Raw genomic sequence first — 27,778 nt, 5'->3', positions numbered from 1 at the left:
AATAATAATATTTTATTAATTAAAAAATATAGAAGTTATGGTAATTTAAAAATTTTAGACTCAGATTTTAAATAATTACAAGCAATCTCTTCTATAAATCCATTAAAACCTAGGTACAATTTAGAATTATTTTTAGTTAAATTTTAATATTTATTATTTATAATATTTTTTAATATTTATAAACTTATATATATATATATATATATATTTAATTTTTATTATTAAGTTACTTATCAAAAATAAGTAACTTATTCAGTTTCATTTATTTAAAAGTATCCAGTTGATTTTTCAACTGCAAAATGATGATACAAACACGACGGTCTTATGAAATAATTTATAATGATTATATACTGTGTTACTGATTTTCTGTATGGCTAACCATAATTAGCTTTAATTAAATAAAATATATACTCTTTTATGAGACATATTATATGTAGATCCATTATTAGTTTTAGTATCAAAAGTAATATTAGGATGATTTTTTTAATCTACTTTACTAAAATGTATAGCTCATATGATGATATTAACACGACGGTCTTATGAAATATTTGTATTGATTTTATATTGTGTTACTGATTTTTAGTGTATTTACATTTTTATAAGCATTATCTTTATAAATTCTTAGCTATTATATTATTTTAATGTGTTGAATTTATGAATAGAAAAATTTATTTTAAAAATGATGATACTAACACGACGGTCTTATGAATTATTATTTATCTAATAATGATTTAACATTGTGTTACTGATGTTAATTATCTTTTATAGTTTACCTTCTGCATTATTAATAAAACAATATTTCTCTCTTTCATAGTTCTACATGTGAATAACTAATTTATATAAATTGAGTTTGTTTTTATAACACATCAAAGACTTGTATATTGACTATGTATTCTATAAAAAAATAATAATTCTTTTATTGTGGTGCATCAAAATGATATGCGTTTAAGCGTCTAGACCCCCAGTCACAATATTATTTGTCTGTAATTGAATCACTGAAAAAAAAAATTAAAAAAATGTTTAAAAATTAAAAAAAAAGTTTTGCTAATCATTTTGTCGGTGAACATTTTTTGGAACGTACAAACAATTAAGAAATTACAATGCAGATTTAATTTAAATAGTGTAGTTAATAACGAGTAGAAAAATGATAAGATTCCAGAAAGTTATTATTTTTATACTCATAATCATTTTAGTTAATATACTTTTTTTTATTATTCGGCAATGCTTTTGTAATCATTTGATTATATGGAATACTTACCTTTACCATTCAAGTTAGTCCAAGAATTGTTTTAAATAAGTGTAATTTATAGTTTATGTGTTCATTATTTAATAATTGAATAAAATAAATCTGTATTTTACACATACATCGAAGGAATAACCAAAAAGGGGCCAAGTAAAGTCTGTAGCTTACAAAAACGTAATATTTTTTAGGTTGATAGAGATTAATAAAATTTGTTTTTTGTAATCTGAAAAATAGGCTGTATCAAATTATAACATTTTTTATCCAATCAGATTAAGTTTGAACCACTTGTAAAATAATTTTGAATTGAAACAGGCTAACAAATTAATAATTAATTATTGTGACGGCCAAAAAAAAAATTTAGGTTCAATAAAGTTTTAAAAATAGATGCAATAACTTATCAGTTACAGTTATATGTTTAATATAATATAAAATAATTTTATAGAATTTTCAAGTGAATTAACTTAGAAATAAGATTCTTATTTATAAAAAAAAAATATTTAAAAATGATATATTTAATGAAAACATTAAATGATAATCGTTAACTGATTTTGTGATAGCTCTTGTAAACAATACAGTGTCATCAAACTTTGAATAGAATGATGGAAGTGAATATGTTGTCATATAATAAGTTTTACTTTTTTTGAAATGTAGTTAAAATTAATTAACTATGGTCTTTCAACAAAAAAGTTAGATTGAATTAGACTTCTTTATAAATTTGTTTGGTCCATGCAGGACTAGTTACTAATTTTGATGTTGCTAATTTAAAGATTGAAAACTCAATAATACTTAATTTCTTGGAAATCTTATATATTTATTTATTTAGATTATTAACTCTGATAATGTTAAATTAAGATATTTAATTAGAAAATGTAGTTTTAAATTAATTTAAGGCCTAGAGTTATACATGTAAATTACATAGAGTGGGGGAAAATAGCATTTCAGCTCATTATATATGTAATATATAAAACAATATTAATAGTTAGAATGTCATGTTTTAGAAAGTCATAAGTTAAGTACTAAGAAAAATATTTTCAATGGGCTAGTTTTTTTTTTTTTTTTCAATTAAAATTATAGATAAAACAGTATACATTTTCAGAAAGTTGAGCTTGGTGGAATATTATCTTTTTTTCTTTTTAGTGATATAATATAATCAAAAATATTTACTACAATTATTATTCTAAATATTTTTGAGTTATTATAATTTTGCAAACGTAGACAACTACCAAATGGCAGCGGGGATGAGCCAGATTGAACGAGTTTTTATACATCAAACTATACTTTCTTAATTTATATAGAACATAGAAAATTGTTTTAAAGTTATTATACTTAAAAACTATTAATTATATAATTTGAATTTGAACTTCATGTTCATTTTCTTATTATTTTTAATATTTATAAACTTAATTTTAATTAACAAAAAAAATCTTATTCTCTTGTGGATAATTTAATGGAAAGTTAAAAAAAAATATGTATTTTTTATATATAGTAGTTAAATAGCAAAATGTTTACATATTTCACCATCATCATATATAATGAAATAAATTTCAATTCTATCTTATTTATATTATTTAATAATACAAGCTCAATATTTTAGGCAATTGATGGAACTTACATTGACAAAAAATGCCCATTCACTGGTAATGTTTCTATCAGAGGACGTATTCTAACAGGAGTCGTACGTAAAATGAAAATGCAAAAGACAATTGTTATTCGAAGAGATTATTTACATTACATCAGTAAATATAACCGTTTTGAAAAACGTCACAAAAATATGTCTGTTCATTTATCTCCTTGTTTCCGGTTTGTTAAAATAAAAAAAATTGATTAATGTGTATACTAAATTTGTTATTAAAAAATAATGTTATTCATAGGGATGTAGAAATTGGAGATATTGTCACAATTGGTGAATGTCGACCACTAAGTAAGACAGTCAGATTTAATGTGTTGAAAGTAACCAAAGGAACAGGTGCCAAGAAAGGTTTCAAAAAATTCTAAGTTTAAATGTAATACTATTGACTATTATTATTTACAATAAAAACTGGAAAACCAAATGTTGAAGTTTTTTTTTTTTTGTGTTTGTCTATTGTTTAATGTTTATATGATGCCGAGTATAGAGCTGAAAAATAATATTTCTTCGTGAATGGTGGTAATCAGTGTGATTAATAAATAATCAGTAAATACAATTCAGTAGATTATATCTTAAATCTGATTTTTTACAAAAACGGAAATTTGAATTTTTTTTGTCAATTGTCTAGTAAAATGTTTTCTTTAGCATATCAAAAAATTGTGAGAAAATTTTAACAGAAAAGATTGTTTTTCAGACAAAAAGTTTCTTTTGTTCTCCTAAATTGGAAAATAACAATAAGTTTTATTTTTGATTGGAATATGATTTTATAATTAGTTATTAAAAGAATTGAATATTTTAAAGTAACTTTGAAAAATAATAGAATAATGTATTGAATTGCTACATGATTATTGTGAGTTAATATACGACTCGTATCTGTAATGAAAGAATCATATCAACCTATGTAATAAAATTATGAAGTGCTTGTTAAGTATGTTATTATTACAACTTGACAAGTTTTAAATACAAGACTAAAAGATTTAATAATTCTTAAGTGAAAAATTGAAATAGTAAAAAAATCAAAACTTGATAAAAGCATACAATAAAATATATACGCGCAAATTGGGTAGTTTGGAAAAGCTTAGGCTCTCAAATATTTAAAATATCTCTTCCTTAAATTCAGTAAAATTAGTATTGTTTCATAAAAATATATTTTTGAAGGGGAAAATTTATATGATTTACATTACAAATTATATTAATTATAAAGCCATAACAAATTTATGTCTTATGATATTTTATTTCCGTTGTAATAAAGAAGCTTTTAAATTGAAGGTTGCATCAACGTTCTTTTTATATTTTATACAATTTTACTATTATAATATGATTTCCATACTTAGTTTTGTCATTTTTATCCCACTAATATGATATATATATATAATAGATGATAATTAATAATATAACTTGAGTATGAGAAATATTTATGCATTCCATCATATTTGAAGGAAAAATTGTTTTTGATTAGACATTTTATAAAACTACCTATGTTCCATATTATTATAAGAGTAAATTACATTAGACTAAAATATTATTTTGTAATAATGCACAAATGAATCACAGCGGAGTCTTCTGATCAATTTCATTGTGGGGGGGCGGGTTAAATTAAACTAACTAGCTTGAAAATAATTGGCGCAAATATTGTTTTAAACTTGGTAGCAGGATACTTAAAAAACATCTCTACAACATAAGTAAACAATTAAAAATATCCTATTAGATTCGTGAAAATGTTGGTATTCTAAAAATAATTAAACCGTAACAATTCTTTTTAGAGGTGCTTTATTTCCAAAAATCCCTAACATTTTTCCTAGCTACTCTCCATATATTGTATCCAGCCTTATTTTGATCTATTGATAAATGTTACCTACCTGTGTGGGATGTAAAATAAATTGTATTAATATTCATAGTAATAATAGAATAATGTAATAAATTTTATAGTATTTAACGAAAAGAACACTTTTTAACAACTCATATTAAGACAAAAGTAACTTGTATCAATTTTTTATTTATAACTTTAAAACCTTACATAGAAAAGTCAAGTTGAGCAATTACATTAATTTGAAAAAAAATATATATGCATTATACATTATTTTAAGTTAGTAGAGTTACAGGTATACACATTATAATTTGTGATTCATTAATGATAAGGGAGAGTAATCGCTCACAGGACTATTTGAAAATAACAATAAAATCCTATTAAATATTTTTTTTGCAAGTTTAGACTAAACTCGCATAAACCATACTTGAAGGGAAACAGGTTATTTTTAACGTGAAAATAATTTGATAGGTCCGTAAAAATATATTGCACCAGACCCTGCGATTTCTAGCGTTGTGTCTGACAGAGAGGTACTAAGTTATCAAGAAGATGCGAAGAACAAAGTATCCAACGCACATGTTAACTATAAATTCTTCCAATATCTTTGTAGTGGCAGTTTTGAGGGGAGATGCATGCCCCAACCTTAAACTATCATTTTCTACTTAAAAAAAGTATTTTAAATAATAAAATAAGCAAACAATTGACTTTGACGTCTAAAAACTTTTTGTGGCCCTTCTTAAAAAAATTTTGTATCCGCTTTGCAATGGTTATAAATATAAAATTGTAATAATATGTTCAAGGAAACTTTGATGAATTAAAAATATTTTATATTTATTTTATATGATTATTTTTATTTTATTTTATTTTATATGATTAAGAATATTTTGAAAATCAGCACAATCATAATTTTTTAGTTATCACATCTTGCCAATACAAAACTTAATAATTTTGCATATCGTACACGTGTATACATCGGCTGCCATCGCAATTCTATGGCGACGTAGACTCTGTGGGAGCACGTGATCCGCCACAAACGCATACACCAACAAAATTAATATTATTGTTAATTTACCCGCACACTTCACCGCATTCGACGTTAGCGTTTGTCGTAATAACGGCGTCGTCCCGCTCAGGTGTCAGTCGGTCGTCAGACGACGTTAGAATTTATTCGTTTTTAAAGTTAAATTTGCTTATTACGTAACTCGTGTTTTAATTTCGGTTACTTATTGTAACTTTTAATTATTTTTTTCTCTTTGAAATATAAATTAACTTTATTTGTTTATTATTATTGATATTTTATTTTTTGTTAATAACATTTATTCGATTGGTTCTCGTGCACACAGTTTGAAAATCAAGTGTTCATTTTGTTTTTAACGAATAATTATTGTGTTCAGATATGTTTTTTAACGACGACTATGTGACCGTTTCAATTGGGTAAATTAAGTTTCTTATTTTAATTTATTATGTAATATCGTGCCCTCACTGGCAGCTTTAATTTTGATTCTGGTGGTCTATGGTACAATTTTTTAACAATGGCCTATATTGTTTGGAGAGTTGTCAGAAAGAAATATCAGAAAGTCAGAAATGGAATCGCTCTGAACATAATGACGGTGAGTACGCTTTTTGACTTCACTTTGGCTTGTTCTGTATTATGTTTATGAAATTTTATGTTGACTAAATATTTTTTATCTTTACTACGTATGCGAAGTGCCTACAGCGAAACGTTCGACCCGAATAGCCGTGTGTTCAAAATTTATTGTAAATAGGTTTGGTAGTAGGTTTAGTAGGTACATATAAGTAAACCTACGCTATTGGTATTGATGTCCATGTTTAAAAGGTATTGGTGTGTTTTATAGTAACATGTGCGTTTGTATGAGGCAACAAGGACGGATCAAATTTGATAGAATACTCATATTAATGTAAAAAACGTTGATTAGAGTAGGTACGGGTGTTAACATTGATCCTTATCACAAATTTAATTTAAGTTAATAATTGTAAGCTAGTTATTTTAATATCGTTATGTTCGGTTATTTGGTATTTTTTGTATTATTGAAGTCGAGTTTACTTCTAATATTGTATTCTTTATCGTAATGCAATAGCATATTTATAATTTATTCAAACTGTTGGCTGTAGATTTTAATTTTACTTCGTTTAAAACATATATTTTGACTATATAAATGTAGGTTGTTATTTATATTTTGTTAAGAACATTTTAATTGAGACTGGGTGCTACTGTTCTTCGATAATAGTTAACTCTCTATGAGCTTCAATTATTATTTTTATAGAATTCTTTTAAATAGTTTATAATTGTGTATTTATATAACATAATTGGTTATTGGGAAACTAATTACTAGACATGCGTAGCTTTAACTAACTGGATGTTCGTTAAGCAGCCGTTTGTTTACCGTGTAATTAGAACAAGGGCTTCATTGCGGTTTTTTCGTAATTTATTATCTGCAAGGTTTTTAAAAGCAAATATGACTTTCGGTTAAAAATATGATTCCTATATAGGCAATATGCTCGCACTCAGATTGTAATTTTATTACATATTGTTCCTTGAATTTCGTGTGTATTAGAGTTAACACTCAGGATATAGTTTGTAGTAAAATAGATGTCCCGGTAGTTTGAAGTGTACAGTTTATTATTATTCTCTATTTTATTTTAAAATATTTATCTATTTTATGAATTTTCTTAGGCACATTTATTTACTGTCATCAGCATAAATGTAATGTGATAAAATAATAATGTTTTAAATGTACATAATTGCAGTACTCTGAAATATAAAATATCAATTCAATAGTAATATTAATTTATTTTAATGTTATAATAAAATTATAATTGTTTAAAAATCAGTAGTAAAGTGATTTTTAGTACTCGTTGCAATTAAGTGAACTTTTTAAAAATGTATTGGTACTCATGTGTCATTCTAAGTATTTGGTTATCATAAACGTAATCTGGGAGGCATATACGGGGTTTAGCCCTCCTATTCTGTCGTAGCCTCACAAAAATTATGAAAATTATATGTAAATTTAAATAGAAATATTTTTATGGAGGAGGAAAATTAAGTATTTTGAATATTTTGTTTAAATTGCGTCTATGTTGATTATCATTTAAATGATGTGATAATAAAATACTAGTAAAGTTAAACCATTTGTTTAGTCTGTTGTTAATATGATATTGCACACTACCAATAGTTTTCCCGTTTGTTGCTGTTATGCAATTGAATTTATATATTATTGTTGTGGTTTGTTCAATGTACAATTGCACCATTTTGTCTGTTGGTTAAGAACACAATGAAGACGTAGGATTGCAGGAGGTCTTCTAATTCAGGATGAGTGACTAACAGGTTTACGTAGGCTATATGTATGTAGGTATGATGAATAAGACCAGGCACAATGTGCATTACAAGAGGTACGGAATGGATGCTTAGGTATTATGTGCATTGTGTCAAACTTACAGTTTTGTCAAATCTGATAATTACTTTTATCAACTTGTTCATTTCATTTCCGTGTGTTTTTTCCGCCTTGTGCTTGAATTTATATAGTTAAAAATTAAATCTCAGACATAGAATTAAGTAATTACTATTTAAAATTTTCTCTTGCACTTCTCCGGTCGTACAAGCTGAAATTGACGTGTACTAATCGTACAACATTAATAAATAGTCTTGTACACTTAAGAACTTAAGATTGTATTGTATCCGTCTTCTTAAAGAATACCGCCTGTTTTTAATAATTGACACGGCCCAACAATAAAAAATGGCCAACTAGTTTCTTTATTTGTTTTTATTGCCTCGGGATAAATTAATTTATGCTTATTGATTGAAAACAATGCAAGTAACAAGGAGTGTTGTAAATTAATCAATATATTTCTCTAAGTATAATGTATTGTTATTCTTAAAAATTAGCTTCCAGTCCAGTTCATCCCTATGCTCCACATTGCAAGTTCAGATTATATTTAATTTTTTTCTATTTGTCATTTAAACAATAATTTAACTTTCATTGTATAAAAAAATATAATTTTGTTTTAAAAAGCTAGATATTCTGAAAATTTATTCCATCTAAGAGGTGTTAATGACTTAAATTTTTTACAGAAATTGTGTCAATCATACATAGTTATAGAATTAGGTTTCGTTTTTTTTATATATACATTAACAGATAAAACAATAAAAAAATTTTTTTATAAATATTTTATGTTTACGCCTCTCATTCAACATATAATATTCAAAACTATATTCCTTATAGTTATACCCTTTAGCTCTTTATACTATACATTCTATAATATACTAATTTTCATAAATATTTTAAAATTATTACGATTTTTTCCGATGATGTGTTATTAAATTTCATTCAATCTAGATTTTTTTGGTTATTTTTTTTTTTTTTACCAATTAGTAATAATTTAAAAAATTAGAGGCATAGAAAAAATCTAATTGTATATTTGAAATTAGCACAAAAATTTCAAGTTAGATAATGTATATTTTTGTCACTAATGAGAATTCCTCATAGATTCAATCCGAATTATTGTAAATTACTTTCTAAATAGTTTTGTATTAAGCACTGTAATTTTTATAAACGTTGTCATAGAACTAATAAAATATACAGCTTTTTATAATTTTTTAATTTTTATATAAAATTTACAATTTTAAATTATCGAATATGAATTTCATATTAAGATTAATTATTAAAATTAAAACTATAAATTACTAAGTATTTATTTGCATATTTATCATAATACTTGTATTCAGGATATAACTAAGGAAATAAGAGTTCATTGAAGCGTGTTTCTTATGATAATGATTTTAAACACTGCTAGATATCTATTTTACTTGTCTCCACTGTACACGACCCCACTGTGATACGGGTTTTAAATTAATGTTTCTCAACAAACTATTAAAAAAAAAAAACAGTAAGTGATTCCATTATTTTTCTATTCTGAGTACTAATATAATCCAGTTTTTGCCTCCTTTTTGTTTTTTAGTAATGTGTAAACTTTTATGGTAAAATAAAACTACTATGCCTATAAAAAAAATGTAACTTTTCATTTCTTAGAATATAATATGTAAGCTGTTGTTATTTAAGCCAAAAAATAAAAATAATTTAACTAAAAATGATCCTTATAACTTATGTAAGGTAATATCTTTAATGAATATATTATTACAAAATCAAATTAACACTATTATTATAATAATTCTTTGCCCAAGGTCTTAGGAGTTGAGTGTTTCCAAAAGCTTTTTGATTTCCCATTGTTCTTCATTTCAATTTTGTGTAATATGTAAATCTAAATATATTTAGTAGTAAAAATGAAATAAAGATTGAATGAGTTTTACAGTTATGATTAAGAATAGTAAGAGATATGACGTAAATGTCTAAATAACCAAGTAATATTAATTAGGTATGACATTCAAACTAGTAGCTGTGAGATATTTCCTTTAATTCATCTCAAATTTTCGATGTCGATTGTTTCTGTAGTATAACTTTTCGACTATCCATTGTATGCGTATAGTAAACAAGTTTGGTTATATCAAGTTACATTCAGCATACATCTATTTGATGTTTGTAAAAATCTTGAATTTTGTTGAATATATATATATATGACGTTTGCTGCTTACATAAAAATTAAATGTTTTATTTATTTATTTTTTAGTATTTTATAGAAAATCCTATTCAATGTGAGAAAAACATGATATTTTTAACTCCATTAAGTAATCATGTTTATTTTTTTTGTGTTAAATAAAATGTTCTTTGTAAATATTCATAGAAGAATATAATTAAATGACTAGTGTTTTGAGAATAAGATAAAAATTAAGTATTTTTTTGTATCAATAAGACTAATTACTAGATGGGTATATTTTCATTAATTTAATAATATACTATTGTATAGAAGTATAAATATATAAAATAATATAATAATGTATAAATATAGTTAACCTATGTTAATGTCACATATATAAAATATCCTATTATATAGTTTAATTTTAGTATTAATGATGAATAGAATTTTAAAAGTGAAATAGTGTGAGTAGAGATTTTTGTATCATTTTATTTTTAAAGAAGGCGATTCTAAAAAATAAAAACAATAATGAAGAATATGAAGTAAATACTTTTCGATCAATCTAACCCATTAAGCATTTAAGAATTTAAATTTAATTATTAAAATAAAATTTTTAAATATAGCTAGAATGTAGAAAGTAGGAATCAAAAATTTTATAGCATTCAAAAATTAAAATGCTAAATATAATATTTATAGTTAATAATTTTTCTGTGAATATCAACTAGTTTTGGAGTTAAGTACTTTTTATTCGTATTTGTTTAAATAATTTTTGGTTACACATTTTGAAAACAATATAATTCTATGGATTAAGACTAATTAAATATTTGAGATAAATTCATATGTTGATTTTAAATATATTAAAAAAAAAAAATCATTTAGTATTTTAATTCAATTACTATTATATTATTTTAAATATGAACTAAACTGTATTCAATGTTCATTTGATGTATTTGATTATATTAAAAATAGTTTAACACAGTCGTAACACGTCGTGTGTGGAGATAGACTCCGAATATTACTACAATCATTCATGTTATTAGCTAAGTATAAAAGTTTATTACTACAAATATAATAACAGAGATTTTACATGAAAGATAAAAAAATAAAACAAATGTTTTAATTCACTATTTATTTCACTTTCACGACTTTTCATTTTTTCAATTTCGCTTAAAGTTCCAAACAAGATGTAAGTAAATTAAAATAAATATTGACAACATATGATTGTGTTTAAGGTTTTCGTGGGTTGTCGTATTGCTTAAAATGTTAACAACATTATTCTAATAACAATTAGGAAAATTAACCGCAAATAAAATTAATTGTTTTTCTTTTAAGTTGTCTAATTTTAATGTGTTAAATAATTAAAAAAATTGATTTTTAGCTAAAAAAATTTTGTGTGATTTAGTATTAAATATTTGATAGGTATTCATGATGTATAGATTCTTTGATTTAAAATTCCAAACTGCCGCTGTGAATAATTTGTTAATAATTTATTTTAACAATAGTTGAAAACTGAGTATGACATTTTTGTTATTTTTACAATGAGCTATTATGTTTTATTGGAGGTACTTAAATAAATTTAAATTAATATTTGCTCAAGTTTTTATAGTACCTATTTCAGTTCAAGGTCAAGTTCACTGAATTATTATAATTTTAATAATTTTGTTAGAAAAATAATGGTTAATTATGGTTATTATTTTTCTTTGTGGTTTATAAAAACTCAATTTTTTAGGAAACTTTTATTCATTTGTTGTCTAAAGTACATTTTATATAGAGTAATTTTTTTTTACGTTAAAATGGATTTATAATATAATAATTACATGATAAATACATTTTCATTGTTATAAATATTTAGAGAACTTATAATTAATATTAGTTTGGTACAGTACAGCGATTCCCTCAGCTGCGCATAATGTTATCAACATTTATGAACGTGTATCGAGATCATAAGTGTACGGTGTCCTGTGGTAAGGTTTGTCTCAACGATAACGACCCCATTGGGTCGCGGGTTCTAATTCCGTACAGCACCTTTTATTCACAAGATTTTCGATACACTTTCTATGACCGACCTTTTATCTCCAGCGTCTGTGTTACATTGACTAAATATTTATAACATTGAATATTATTATTAAAAGCCTTTACATACTTCATTACACAGGAATTTAGAGTGTAGAATGACTATTATAGTCATTCTACATTATAATAAACAACTAAAAGAACTATGTAGTCATTGACAAAAATTAGAGTTATTTTCAATTAACTAAAATATATTAATATTTATAAGGCTACCGGGGATTATGATGGTTGGCCATCGAGAGTGTGAAATAAGAAAAGGATTAAAACCCGAGACTCAAAGCGTGGCAGAGACATATCTTATCTTTTATTTATTTTGCGAATAATCAAGTGGTTTATGATAAACCTATCACCTGTATATAGGGGTGTAGTGGGGTGATTGTAAATGAATTTTTATAGATATATGCACAAGTTTTTATTTCGAAATTGTGATAGCAACACAACATCAACCAGAACTTTTCAAATTAAAATAAAATCTTCTAAAAATTCTAAGAGAAAAAATTAATTTAGATTTAACTTATTTGATTAGAATAATCTCTCTTCATCTATATGAATATATTAACTAAAATTAAGCATATTATTTACAAGTATTCTATTTTCAAAAGGTTTCTAGTTTAATATTAAATAGTATTAGTATTAGCATAAGTGCCAATTTTATAACTAGGTATTTAACAATTATTCTCTTTCTCCCGCCTAGGTAATAAAAATGACCATAACTTCCAAAATATTGGTCCAAAAATTGTTGTTCACCAGTTATTTACATAATTAGATAATTATCTATTAAATAAGATAATAAATTATGTATGTTATTATTTAAAAAATATGGTGTCAACTTTATAAGGTATAAAAGATGAATATAAAAATACATTAGGATTGATAAATTTAGAATACCATGTATCTAAAAGAAACTTAAAAATAGTATTCTCAATATTATTTTTATTATTCGATTAAGGTGTTCTTAATAAATGAATCACTTTGTATATGTTTTTGTTTATTGTTTATAATTAGGGTTATCCAAGCAATACTGTTTCCGATGAAAACATTTGTTGTTGGTCATTTTTTATTTCCTACTTAATGTTTAACCGAGTGAATTAAATATGACCGACTAAAGCAATTCTAAGAAATATACTTGTTGCGACTATTTATTTTCTATAATTTGTTTACAATTATTATTCATATGAGCATTCGTGGTTGACGATACTACTGTTAAATTTTTCTTTTATTCTTGTTATGATCCACAATTTGATCTCACTTCACATACACCTTAGAGTAAAAAAAATGAATTATGATATTTATTACTAATTTAGGTGAACTTTTCCATATTATGAATGGGTGTGGTGGCATAAATGCAACGCGTATTATATTTGTGCTGCATGTATGCCCTTGAATCTCCTCAAATGTCACTTAGTTTATTCGGAGGGCGTTCTTTATCGGTACCAATACTTATGTATCTAAAGATAAAACCCAACCGTGCGAGTCTTCGTGATACGCAACACGAACGGCCACAGAGACGCAATGTTTGCATAACGCCGGTGCCGGGCGCCGCCACTTGTTTATTCGCCCAGTCGACTCGTACGGGCTAAGTCGTGTGCCGCTGTGCCGAGTATTCTAGTTACCGTACTTGTATCATATTATGATTAGACATGTGATAAAACGATCAAAAGTGAGTACATGTTATTCAAAGTAATTTTGGTGGGTTCCATTATGGAAAGATGTAAAATTTTATCAAACAAAAACAGTTGAAAAAAATACATTTGAATATTACTGTTTTTACACAGAATGTACTTAAAAACAGTCTATCATGTTATCGTTAACTATATCTATAATTATCAATGTGTCTATTTAGTTTGCAAACACAATTTTGCATTTCTAAATATTGCGTTTTAATTATGTAAAAATGTTTGTTTTTTAAAATAAAACTTTTAAGTTAAAATGCTTTTATTGTAAAATATTTAAACTATCATAGTTATAATAAATTAAAACTGAAGGTCTTTCTGCAAAATTAAGACAACTTTAAATTCTGATCAAAAATTCAAGATACTAAAACAATTGTAAATTGTTTACCAGGGTATCCCATTATGTTCTGACATCTATAATAACTTTTGATCCAGCGAATATTTTGCGTTACTTTTTTTAAAAATAAAATTTGGATTACGATAAATGTACATTTTTTATTATTAAGTTATTAAGGATGTCAGAACATGGCGGGACACACTGTGTATATATATTTATATATATACCAGAAAATATAAAATTTATATTTTTAATTTGATTAATTGTATTTACTTCTCTTTTAAATAGTTAAACTCATTATATTTATTTTAATTATGAACTTCCAAAGTTTTATTTTAAAAATAATGAATTTATATTGTTTTCGCACAAGGTCAATAGCTTGTTAAATTTAATCTAAACTCCTGGTTGCAATGGTAAAATATTTTATTATTTAATTTGATATTATTCTGTAAATATATGTCTATTTCTAAATAAAATTTGACCATAACGTTTTCATCTGAGTAGCATCCTCATAACGACTAAATTATGTTATACATATTTTAAAAAAATCTGTGTTAACTGATACTGAAAGACGTTAACGCACTGTAACCACTGTTCTAATGTATAAAAAATTTACCAGTTATACTTATTAAATTTTTATTCAATTTAATACTAAACAAAAAAATTTGAATCGTAAAATTAATAAAACATATCTAGAGTTTAAACTGCGTTTATTATTCAATGTTGAAAATATCAAGATTCTTAAAAAGATATTCAAGAATTCAGTAACTTAATGATTACAAATGCACTTAACAAATGCGAACGAATTATACAATAACACTTAAAAATAATTTAGGTATACATCACTGAACATTGATTTGCGCTGTGTATGTATCATTTGATACATGCATGTTTTAATATTAAATACGAAAGAACAGCTTTTGTACTTTTCAATTATTTTACTTATAACTTGCTTGTGAGTGTTTAAATATAAAATTATGTTATTTTATCGAAAAGTTTGATAATACTATAGCAATATTATAGTTGGCTGTATATATAAAAAATCGTATTTTTTTAAATAAATTACTGTTTCTTTGATTTTATTTTTGTTCGTCTAAATCAGTGTCTTATGTCAAACACTATTTGTTGTCAGCTATACATATGTAAATAATTATATTTGATTTTGATCGAACTTTTTTAAATATCAAAAACCATATGGTGCACTGTCATTTTCAATAGTGAAAAGTGATAGATTTATGGAAAGTGAAACCTAAAGAAAGAAAAATTCACGAAATATCACTTTGCATCTTTAAAATGTATTTATTTGTTTGGAAACATCATAACTCGTGTTTTATTAGAATACCTGTTTCTATTTAAAGTCGTATTTATGAAAAGTGTATGTTTAATTTAGATAAATCATAAATAATTAGTGTCGTAGGCACACGACGTGTGTAAAAGAAAAGAAGCAAATAGCTTAACTTTAAGTTTAGAGTCATATATTATTTTTTTAAACTAACGGTTTATTTTTATAAAATCGCCCACGTGTGATGTTTAAAAGATAAAATATCTTACTGAGTGATTAGTCAACTATGTTTTATAAAGCAAAACATGTTTGAATTTCAATGACATGAGTGAAAATTTAGATAATCCATTATTATTATGGTACGTTATGCTCCAGTAATGTCATTTTTCATATGATTCAAAATTACTTAAAAATTAAATTATCAAAAACTACATAAATAACATCAAATATCAAAATACCAGAAAATAAAATAATAATATTGTATTCAAATTTTAAAATGTTCAATATTTTTAACGTATAATATTTCAAAGAAAGTTAATATAATATAATTTTAATTTTGTGATTGTTAAATATTATAAATTATATAAATTATACATTTTAAAATATTTTGGGTGGTCATAGCGTGAGAAAAAGACTTACATATTATATTATTCTTACCATCAGCGTCTTTAGCTACTACATAACTAATTTAGTAACTACTGTATTAAAAGTGAACTAGTCAAGGATAAATAAACACGTAGTATTTTAAGATGCATCTGGGTTGAAATTAATTACAGCATGATACAATATGTTTACTCACGCATCAGATGTTCATAAGGTAGGCTGAATAATTTTTCATTACAAATCAACGATAGTTAATTTTTCCGGAAATTACCTGAAGTACGTCTACTATGAAGGTGTTTATATATATATATGCATTTTTATATAAAAACTCAAAAGAATATTATGTTTGTTATATTATCTAGATGACACATGTTTCAAGACATAGACAAGGATAAATACATATTTTAAATTACTTATCCTTTATCAGCTTACAGTTTATAAACAGAAATTGTGTTTCCCTCCGGAGAGTACAAATAATTCAAGTTATTTTTTCAGTATGTCATCTTTGTGGTTTGGGTATTGTTTTAATTCATACTCAGTATAATTATACACGAAAATTTCATTAGATAATAATTTGTTGATAAATTTAAAATGAAGTAGAAATATAATCTTCAACTCACTAACGGTATTGAAGCATTAATAGCCTTTGACATTTAAGTTTATATCCAAGGACATTAAGCAGTATACTTTCTTTAATTATTAAGACACGTAAAAAAAACAAATAATAATTGTTTTGGAGTCGAAATTGATTTTAGCCGTTCGTTATTTATATTATATTGCATATAGTTCAAGTGGGACGAAATTATATTCGATTACTTGTAGATGAAGTGAGAGTGGCATCTTACAAGAGGCTGTAAAGTGCATTTTGAAATAGAATTTTCATATTATTTTTTCTTAACGATCGTATCCGTACGGTCCACCAGGCGCGGACGTTAAACGTGTGTTAATAATAGTTGCTGGCGGTGTAAATTTAACTAAATTGTTTTTTAACGTAGGTGTTTTTTATTTTACTGTAGCTTGGTACTTGTAGTTATATCATTGGCCGTTAATTACGTCAGGTGTTATTGTGGTACAAATCAGCGCAATGGAAAACTTAGCTATATTATTTTAAATTGTTTAAACGAGAACGTGACCCAATAATGATTAGAACTGCTATTACCACGGCGTCAGTTGGTCTTTCTTGATGTGTCTTATCAATAATGTTATCATCGATTGCTACCGACCTTGATGTCTATGTAAAAAACGCGTATTTATCGCCATTTGTTATTATGCAGTTTGTATAAGTGTGAAAGTGATTCGTGTGTTCTTGCGACCTACCGGGTGACACCAATCTACTTGACATGTTGGTGATTTATGTAAATGTATATATATGCACGTGTAAGTCGATCATGTGTGTTTCTCACGCAAAACACTTAAAATATTCGCTGTACACCACAGTACTGTTCCATTTCCTGTTCGCTATAGGCCCAACCCCGGAAATAAGATGCTCACTTCCGTCACCAAAACAATTGTTATTCAATATTCCATAATATTTAAACGTATACACTGATTTTTCTTACTAAAAACAATAAATAACAGTGTTTTTGTAAAAAAATTTAAAGAAATTCTACCATATTTAAAGAAACAAGCTTTAGAATTCCTATTGATTTTAATAGTTCACAACAAATAGTTTTATGTTTTGCATGATAAGTCAATTTATAGTAATTTATATTATTATGTTCTATTAAAATTTGATTACTTGAGATGAATTGCCTATTAAACAGGATTTGTTAAAGTATGTTAATTCAACTAATTATTATTATTATGAATATTCTTATTGTAAAAGAAGAAAATTACGTAATTTTTCAATGTGTGTTATGACTAATATATGTTGTAACAACGTAAACAATTTATGAATTTTGTGTCTTAATTTTTGTACCTTTCAATGTACAAAAAAATCGTGTGTCTATTTTGATTCATGTTAATTTTTTGTCAGTTTTGAATTTGTCTAGAACAATTTTTTTTCTACGACAAATGTTATGTCTCCGTTTTTTTCTACGATTTTGACCAATACTAGGAACTAATCCTAACGTCTTCAGTTTATTTATAAACGCATCTCTTCTCAAGTTTTCCACCGTAATTACGTGACCAAAATTATGTTACCCTTATCAACTTTTATTGAATTCTTTAAATTTATTAACCTTGGATTACTCTTATAAGATGGGGCCATTAGTATTTGATTTGAGCGTTTTGCGTGTGCGTTAAATTTAAAAAGTACCGAATAATTCCAATTGATATAAATGGCATAATATCAACTGTACATAGCATGTTTATGTCGGATTAAAAAACTGTCTTGATAGAGTCACGGAAATATATTTTTTAGATTTTTCGGTGATGTGACTGACGTTTAGTTTCTGTCAATAATATGACGTTTATTTTACGAATGAAATAAAATAAAATGTATAATTGAACACTACCACTATAAATAATGAGTCGATGAGAACTCATTCATTACACTAGTTACATAATTGTATTTAATTATATTAAAATATATTTAAATTTTTAAATTAAAATATTTTTTTTTAAAAATCGCTTTTAATCAACGCTAATATCCTATGTTAGTAAGGCCCCTATTCTGTCTGTATCGCATATATGATATTTGCGGCATTGGTTCTGTCCTTATTTTAATTGTATAATTACCTAAGTTAGAGTTCCTCGCCTATTTTTGTATTGTAAATGTCTTTGTGAATTCTTTACCTCTTCACGACTAGAATTTTATGATAATTTTATTCGAATCTATGAATTGCCGTCCTTATTCAAAAAAGCTTATCCACTCATGAAGAATTTGTTACGAATTCCAGTGGTTTAAATACACACTAACTTGTTCTTATGTAATGAGCATTAGTATTCATTGTATTTGTCGTCTCATTTGTTATCTCTGGTAAGAAAATCTGACATTAGAAGCGTTAGCTATAAAACTCTCACGAAATAATGCATTTCACTTTTCAAGGAGATAATATTACATTTTTGTTTATTGCTGTTTACTTGTATTTAAATTCGATAATAAATTTAATTGTTACTGTTTTTTTTCATAGTAATAAATCTCATTTTTTTTCAATGGGCTTACATAAACTTTCGTGTGTTCTCCAAGTTGTTATTACTAAGTCTGTTTGCTGTTATTTCACCCCGCATTCATTGGTCCACTGCACATAATCAAGAATATCGTGACAGTAGATCGTTTTTCAAATAATTCCCCTACGAAATGTTACTCGTACCAGTCCCGCGTTTTTAACTATATTAAACCGTTGTTGTCTTTTAAAATGATTTTTCATAGTCCATTTTATTTGATAACACTACTGTTAATCAATATTATCAATTAAGGTTGTATTGTTATCTTTACATTTATTAATAATAAAAATTTGGACGCGTGATAATTAGTGTATTAATTATAATATGTCTAAAATAATAAATAGCGAACTATAATTTGGCGTTTATTATTTGTCTATTAAGATGATTTTCTTTTAAAATTTCTTCATGTTAATTTTTAACTATTTATTAAAATAAAATTTTATTAAATTATATATATATTTTTTTCATTATTGCCTAAAAACGTAAAAAAAAGGCTAATACTATTAAATATCAAACTAGAAATCTTTTTGAGCAAAATACTTAAAATTGAAGTGCTTAGTTTTTGTTAATAATATTCATATGGGATGAAGTGAGGTAATTGTAATAAAATAAGATAAATCTAAATTCATATTTTCTCTTAGGATATTTAGCTGATTTTTTTTTATATTGAAAAGTTACCAGAACTTTTCAATAAATACTAGGACCAGCCTAGTATTTATTGCTATCATATTCAATGGAAGTTCAAAATAAAATCTTGTGCATTTATCTAAAAAATACATTTACAATCATCTCATTTCATCCTACAGCCTTGATGAATAATTAATCTTGTATCAAGTTATGTTAAATTTCCTCAATTAATTGATAACGATATGTTCAAAAATTTAACAGTAATTTGAAAGATGTTATTTGTCAATGTAACATTTATATATTTTAAACAAGTTGTTTTAAGAAACAATAATGATGACAAAAAATTTTTTAAATTATTGTTTAATTTATTTTGTTGTTATAGAATCTTAAATTAAGATCTGTCCATAGTTAAAATATATGTCCACATATTATTTCTGTCTTTATTGATGTCAGTTCATTTTTGTTTCTAGAGTTTTTGGTGTCCTATACAGAATAAGAGTTTAAATTCGATTCCCACAATGTCTTTAAAAACATAAAACACAATATTAATTTAAATATCATAATTATAATTTAAATTATATTAGAATTTTTTTTGTAAAACATCTGTTTCAATTTAAATAATTAAAGTTAATAAAATTTTAAAGGTAAAAAATGAGAGATAGGAGCATTTTTTTTGTTTTTTGGAAATTATAAAACGTAGGATATTATAAACTTCCGCAAAGAAAAAATAATATTATATTTTTAAAGATATTGCGTGAGTCATTGTTAACAATCATTCTGTATAGACCTGCATGTTACGTGCATTCACATGGACTTTTTTGTGTATGAGTTTTGGAGTAAAAATAACGTTACATCGGCGACTAGTCGAGTACAAAGTAATAGTAATAATAATAATGATAGAGGGTATCCCTGCACAGTGCACGTAACTGTTAATATGTCCGACATTAAAATTATTTCTCTGAATGGACCCCTTGGATAAGTGTATATCAGTGGCTTTTCGACATGAGGAAAATATGTTAGACTGTTAACCACTTGAAATGTACTTGTGCTTGCTTTGTGTAGATAAAACGCTAGAATATATGATTGTATTATAATGATAAAAAATTTCGAATAACGCCACCGATACATTTTATTTTCACGTATTATTATTACATAGTAACAACATCATAATTATTTAAATATAATATTAAGCGAATAATGATTTCTGTTTTTCTTTTAAGTATTGTCTATCAATTACGTACTTACTAATAAAAACCTTCTAAAGACATCATGATATATATTACTATGATATATTGTTAAATATCTTAAAAATGTTACTCTTTAAGCGTTTTTACTAGATAACCAAGATATTCGCATGGTCTTATTTATTGTAATTTATGTATTTACTTAATACAAAAATAAAAATTATCATATTCTTTTTACACAGTTAACGATTCAGATAAACTTTAACTGGATTACTTCGAAACTGTGACAATTATTATAACTATTATTTATAGTTATAAATAGTATCCTAAATGTATGACACAAAGCGTTATTATAATAAAAACTATTTAAACGAGAATTTAATTTATTCATTTATTAACTCATTAATATGATCTCTATAGTTAATGTAGACCTGTATTTAATATACACTGGAAAGTATATTACATATATTTCAGGGTGTTAACCTCTAACTCCTGAGGCTTTTATATGAAAAAAAAAATTTTTTAATGAGTCTAATAAATTAGTTGTAAGGAATATTCAGTCATATTTCATTAAATCAGTAAAGTACTTTCCATGACAACATTCTTTGGTTAAAAATAAAAATATTATTTCTCATAATATTATAATGTAATACATAATAACATAATATTTCAATTTCAATGTTAATTGTCTTTTTTTTTTCAAACAAAGCTTTCGTTTTTTTACTATGGATTATTAGTCTGTCAGTTAATTGATCCATCAAGATTTACATTACTTACAATTTCTAATTTATTATACGTATTACTGCTTAGATTTTATAACATAAATTGATAGTTTGCTTTATCCAAATTTAATACTAAAGTGTTCTCGAAAGAACTATCAAGACTTAAAAAATATTTTTCAAATATAGCAAAACTAGATTTTACTTATCAATATTTATTAAAAAAAAAAAACAAAATGAGAGTATCTTTATTATGTTTTATTAAACAGTTAAATTCCAAAAAGTTACTAAGGAATAGTTATAACTAACACATTATGGTCAATAGCTCTATTATTATATATATTCTTTGTTGTTATTAAACTTTGATTGTAAATTATGTAATTTAATATTTTTCTTACATCTTATAAAGTCTTGAGTTTAACAACTTTATTTTTACAGACCGCCCAAAGTATGTTCGAGCCGGATTCGGACCGGTCTCGGATCTCTCCGTCATTGGCAAACAATTTCTGTCGACAATTTTCATTCAAGAAATCCAAAAAAAAATCAACGAAAAGCAGCAATATAACTCGAGTGGCTTGTTCTGCCCGAGTGTCGCCCACTCAATGGTTAGTGGCTGATCAATTCGTAAGCGATCAAATTCCACATGAGTGCTTATCCATTGCACCTGAACCTGGTTATGTTGATCCTACTCTAGTGTTACCAGAGATACCTGTAGAAACTTTGGATCCAGCGGCTATCAGAAATCCAATTACCACTCATGTGGTAATACAAGTAAGTTCGTAGTGAGGTTTCGATATTCAACTATGAATGATTTACGACATGTCAGCTAGAGGGCTGCTGTGACGGTAGTTTATAAGTCTAAAAATATCCCAAAATAGGCTTTGCTGTTTACCACGTGTGATCCAGCCAAGATATTATAATATCGGATAAAGACCGGCACGGTATACCTCGTCGCCAGTTACGAACCATTAAATACGTGCATATATACCTACCCTCCTGTGTTTAGTAGCTTTTTGGGGTCATGTGGCGGCCAACCATTTTAGAACCACCGGAGTCTTTCTACTGTGCTGTCTGTTGAGAGTTGTGGTCTTTTGTAATATGACGATGTTCTATTTCTGGTACTTACACCAGAGATTATTGTATGCATCAATAGTAACATCACTCGATTGACCTTGTATTATGTAGTAGTTTAACCATATTTGTTTCGCTAAGTGTTTTAAAAGAAAGTCAAATCTTTTCTGCTGTCACGTAGATTGATAATGTTGGTTAATAAAGTTTTGGATTTAAGTCCTTTTTACTCAAACGTGTTCGAAACGTCTACGCATTTTTCTGGTACCTCTACTTTCAGCTTGTATAGAACTGATACAAGATAACAAAGTAGATGATATCTTATGAATTTTTTATTTATTAGACATGGAGATTATATATTTAAATGCCACCATTATTTTGCAATTTTAAATTGCCTTGTTTATACTCGAATCTTAAGATAGTTAATATGAATAGCCTATCAAATTACTTAAAAACTTGAAATATATCTTCCGTAATAACCGTTATTTTAGATAGTATGAAATTATTTGTTAAAGTTTTCTATTTCTAAGTTCCAAGCATGATTTAATTTTGTCGTTTAAAAAAATAATTACATTTGTTACCTGTAATACTTGTAATCATTGTTTGATTTTGAATTCATAAAAAACTTAAATATTACTGATCATTTTAAAATTTTTGTTTAATTTATCAAATTATATTTATTGATTAAATATATACAATAATTTAATTTACATTAATTTATGTATACAAATGTTTGATTAAATGTTTTTTGAAACATAAAGTTGCTTACCTATATTTGACTTTAAATTCATAACTTACATTTTCTGTAAATTTCTATTAAAAATTTGTTTAGAATTTATGTTATTTGTTTTCTAATAGAGATTTTTAGTGAAATCACCACCCACAAAATAATATATTGAAGATAATCAATATTTCTTTACAGATCACATCAGAAAAGAGCGAGAAATTTTATCTTCTGAAAGAAGATTAAACAACTAGGCCTTGAAAATTATAAACGCTCAAACTCAATAACTAAACACGCAATGCATTTGTACTTATTTGTCTTATGTTAAGTCGGATATTATTAAATGTAATGTTATAGCTCTGTACAAGATTCTATCACAAATTCTACGTCTTTGACTCGCTAGGACTTAATTCTAGTATCACTTGCAAGGTTTACTCCATCACTAAGACAAAAACAGCGAAAAAATAATTGAATTTTTATTTATGAGTGAAGTGATTTTTTTTTGCTTCTAGAGTAGGTAGTTAAAGTGGTATTATTATTTAGAGATATGTTAGTAATTTTTTATGACATTTTGAATCAAAACTTAAAACTACATCATAGTAAAAATGATTGCAGCTTTCATCAAAAGTCGTCTACAAAAGTGTGTGTTTTGTAAAAAAAATTGTTAACATCATAAATAATGGTTTATGTGGCTAATGAATAATATTTTCGTTATATCCCGGTGAAATTTTAACTTAAAATACAATATATTATAAAGTACAATATAAACAAAAAAAATGTATAAATATGTCAAAAAATTCTGGTTTATTTGTACACCTATTCAGAAAAATTTCATATAGTTAATCAATAAATATCTATAAGGTCATTAACCTTATTTATAAAATTATTAAATATAAAAAATATATCTTTATTTACTGGCAAAGTAATATATATATATTACCTTAAGTAAACCAATTTACCAATTTAAATAAATCTCAAATTTTTTTATAGTATTTTGCACAGACTTTAAAGGCATTATAGCATCTATATTATTTTTCATGTGATAAATCAATTATATGAATAGAAATACGCTTCGATATTTTTAGTCAAAGATGCAAGAAATATTTCATTAAGTAAAATCTTTATTGCAGTTTTAAAAATAATTTAGTAGTGTATATTTTCCTTTTCATTAAAAGGAAAATTTGATATATTTTGTTTAAGTTTGATTTTGAAAATTGTCAAGGTTATTATTACGATCCTTTAGTCATTGTTTAATGTTAAATTGTATTTTCTATCGTTATAATTTAAATTATTTTGACGTTTTTATGTATTTATGCATTGTGTGGGCCGATAAATTTTAACGCATAAAACATATATAGGTATAATATCAAAAGGTTTTCTAACATATACTGTCGCTGCTTATTGATCCTCTTAGTTCATCTTCAGATCATGTCAGTGAGTAATTGTGGAAAACCTTGAAATCTCGACAAATGTGAATGGAGATTAAACAGCAGGTTATTTAAAAACAATTGGTTCTATGTTAGCCTAAGTAAAGTGTATTATATTGAATTTTTAAAGTTGTATACTACTTAAGCCGGTAAGCATTTCCAAGATAACTCGAAGGGATTACAAGCCATGATATCTATCTGTAATCTTATTTTGTATACATAAAGCGTTAAAAATATACCTTAAGACGCATTTTGCATCGACCAAAAGAAGTGACGATGGAGACCATCGCCTACATCACCGTTAGTTGATCGTGACAAGCGTTCGTGGTCAAAACCCTGTAGCGATTTCTTTAAACCAAATCCATCCGGGTCGACCAAAAGGTTATGATACACACGACTAACATATTTTATAGGCCAATAGATACCAGTGTGTCAACCAACTGTAAAACTATGATCAAGATACTCAGTACAATATTATCAAATAAATAGTCCCCATATTAAAGACTGATCAACAATGGTAAACTAAAGGAAGTAAACAGCTTAATATTTCATCAGATACAGTAGTATAAAGCAANGTGTGTCAACCAACTGTAAAACTATGATCAAGATACTCAGTACAATATTATCAAATAAATAGTCCCATATTAAAGACTGATCAACAATGGTAAACTAAAGGAAGTAAACAGCTTAATATTTCATCAGATACAGTAGTATAAAGCAAACATATCTTACTACTACTTGGTATGAATTGTTGATTATACTCTTTGTGGGAATAAAAACTTTTAATTCATCAAGTTTTTGACATTCTATTAGACTATTAGTATCGCTATATATTTAAGGAAAGTGTTATTTAATAGAGTTTAGTATTTTTTATTAAAAAGATCTATTTATCTTTTACAATAGAAAATGTTATTTGTAAAAATGTTTTTTTTTTATTGTTAAGTATTTTATAATTATCATATTACTTTAAAGAGGTTTCTATTTGTGATATTATAATATTAAAAGCAAAATATGTAAAGCATAATAAATGTTATAAAAAAAATAATATTTAACCCTTAATTTTTCATGTACGTTTTTCTTCATATGTCGTACTAAACACACACGAACACAATAGTCCCTATACTTAATTCTTCGTAGTGTTTCAGTCCTACGAGTTGGATATTACCCTAAGACCACACACAAGGAATTGAAATCAAATGCACAGTAGAAAGAAAAGAAAGAGTCGAAGTCGTCTACATTGTGTGTGTACTATTTCTTATAGTGTGGGGAGATCGGGAAAATACTGGTTATGTAAATACACCCTGTATTTATTTTTTAGTTCAGCTGATGTTCACTATTGTTATTAGTGTAACTCGGCCAACCTTACACTCATGGAAGTATATTGTGGTTGTTAGTTTTTAATTTAGATAGTAGTTATTGTATTGACAAAAGAAATAAGCATTGTAATCATTATGTTGTTTCTTAAACTTGCAGTTTAAAATATAGAGGTACAATATGTCACTTAAATATTATACTTAATGTTTTTATATTCACAGTTTCGAAATTGTGATTTTATAGTTAATTAACAAAAATCATTAGGGCTTAAAAAATATAAGACGATGTGTTAAAAAATTTATATGATTAAAAGGTTTTTAAGGCTATTATAATAGCCTTTTTTTAGTGATTATAAAATATCAGTAAAAAAAAAATAATTGTTTTTATTATTAAACTTATTTATCAGTGATAATCCAATTGTTCTGCACAAATTAAAAAATGTAACAATCAAATGTGATGAATGTGTAACCTAATTAACGATGTATTAATTTTTAAGTTTTATTACAAATTTTGAAATAAAACACTAATATAATTAGATTTTCCATGTAGAATTTTTGAACAAAAATTTTAATTTACAATTTTAGGGGCATCTTCGAACAAAATTTACTGTTCAAGAACTTGTTGATGAGTTGATTGGTCCATATTACATTAACTATTCCGAAACACGTGCAGTTCTCGTGAGGCAAGCAAAACAGTTATTAAAAACCGTCTATCATTCTGATGTTGGGGATTTTCATAAATGTTTTTGTCTCCCTGCCAGTAAGATTTTAAGGACTATTGTAAAGACGTTCAGCAAAGTCCAGGTATGTAATCATTATGTATAAAATTTAATTGCATCATTAAACAAAGCGTGCAATTTTGTTGGACGTGTTAATTTAAATCGAATTATTAAATTAAAACAACTTATGTGGTTTTCTTATGTAATCTTAAGGGATGTGATTATATCAAAACGAGATTTTAAATTGTTATCTAAATGTATAAACGTTTTAACTCTATAGGGCTCGCTACTGTTAATGTCGATTATAGTTAAAAATTATGTATATTGTTGTAGTCTTTGTATTTCTGCTCGCAATATATTTTCTATTGTAAGCGGTGGTGGCACATGCTATTTGTTTTCATTAAATCAAATATACGAAACAATTCTATGGGGTGATTGGTGGTTACTATACAGACAATAACGTATAAGATTCTGCACTAGTATAAGGGTTAGGATATGAAAAATGTTCTGGTGGAAAACGTGAGTCATTCGAATTAAATATCAACCCTTAAATGTGTATTAAACACGTCAAAATTTTCCCGTTAGTAAATATTATCAAAATGCATAAAGTAGAGTTTTTTTCTATTGAGCAATTGTTTGACATTGCTAGAGATCGAAGAATAGTGAATGAAAGTAATGGTCTCAGACAAAGTGT

At 25.7% G+C, this 27,778-nt stretch overlaps 2 protein-coding genes across 3 annotated transcripts in view; both read left to right on the top strand.

Moving 5' to 3' along the window:
- The window catches only part of LOC126893712 (40S ribosomal protein S11), a 7,281-nt gene extending 3,987 nt beyond the window's left edge, over positions 1 to 3,294 (top strand). Inside the window, exons 3-4 of the mRNA XM_050664150.1 lie at positions 2,838 to 3,043; positions 3,115 to 3,294. Coding sequence (XP_050520107.1) covers positions 2,838 to 3,043; positions 3,115 to 3,238 — 330 coding nt within the window. The 3' untranslated portion in view covers positions 3,239 to 3,294. The remainder of the gene's footprint in view (positions 1 to 2,837; positions 3,044 to 3,114) is intronic.
- Positions 3,295 to 5,784: 2,490 nt separating this feature from the next.
- The window catches only part of LOC126896578 (puratrophin-1-like), a 104,666-nt gene continuing 82,672 nt past the window's right edge, over positions 5,785 to 27,778 (top strand). Inside the window, exons 1-3 of one of the 2 annotated variants that reach the window (XM_050669490.1) lie at positions 5,785 to 6,287; positions 22,272 to 22,604; positions 26,951 to 27,169. In XM_050669490.1, the coding sequence (XP_050525447.1) occupies positions 6,210 to 6,287; positions 22,272 to 22,604; positions 26,951 to 27,169 (630 nt within the window). In that variant the 5' untranslated portion in view covers positions 5,785 to 6,209. Of the gene's footprint in view, positions 6,288 to 13,860; positions 13,961 to 22,271; positions 22,605 to 26,950; positions 27,170 to 27,778 lie in introns of those variants that run through there. The other variant, XM_050669491.1, reaches the window with a different exon arrangement.

The sequence above is a fragment of the Daktulosphaira vitifoliae genome, unplaced genomic scaffold (assembly GCF_025091365.1).
Source record: "Daktulosphaira vitifoliae isolate Bord-2020 unplaced genomic scaffold, ASM2509136v1 Scaffold_1, whole genome shotgun sequence".
Classification (NCBI taxonomy): domain Eukaryota; kingdom Metazoa; phylum Arthropoda; class Insecta; order Hemiptera; family Phylloxeridae; genus Daktulosphaira; species Daktulosphaira vitifoliae.
The sequence above is the reverse complement of the archived record's forward strand: the minus strand, read 5'-3'. Positions and strand labels throughout refer to the sequence as shown.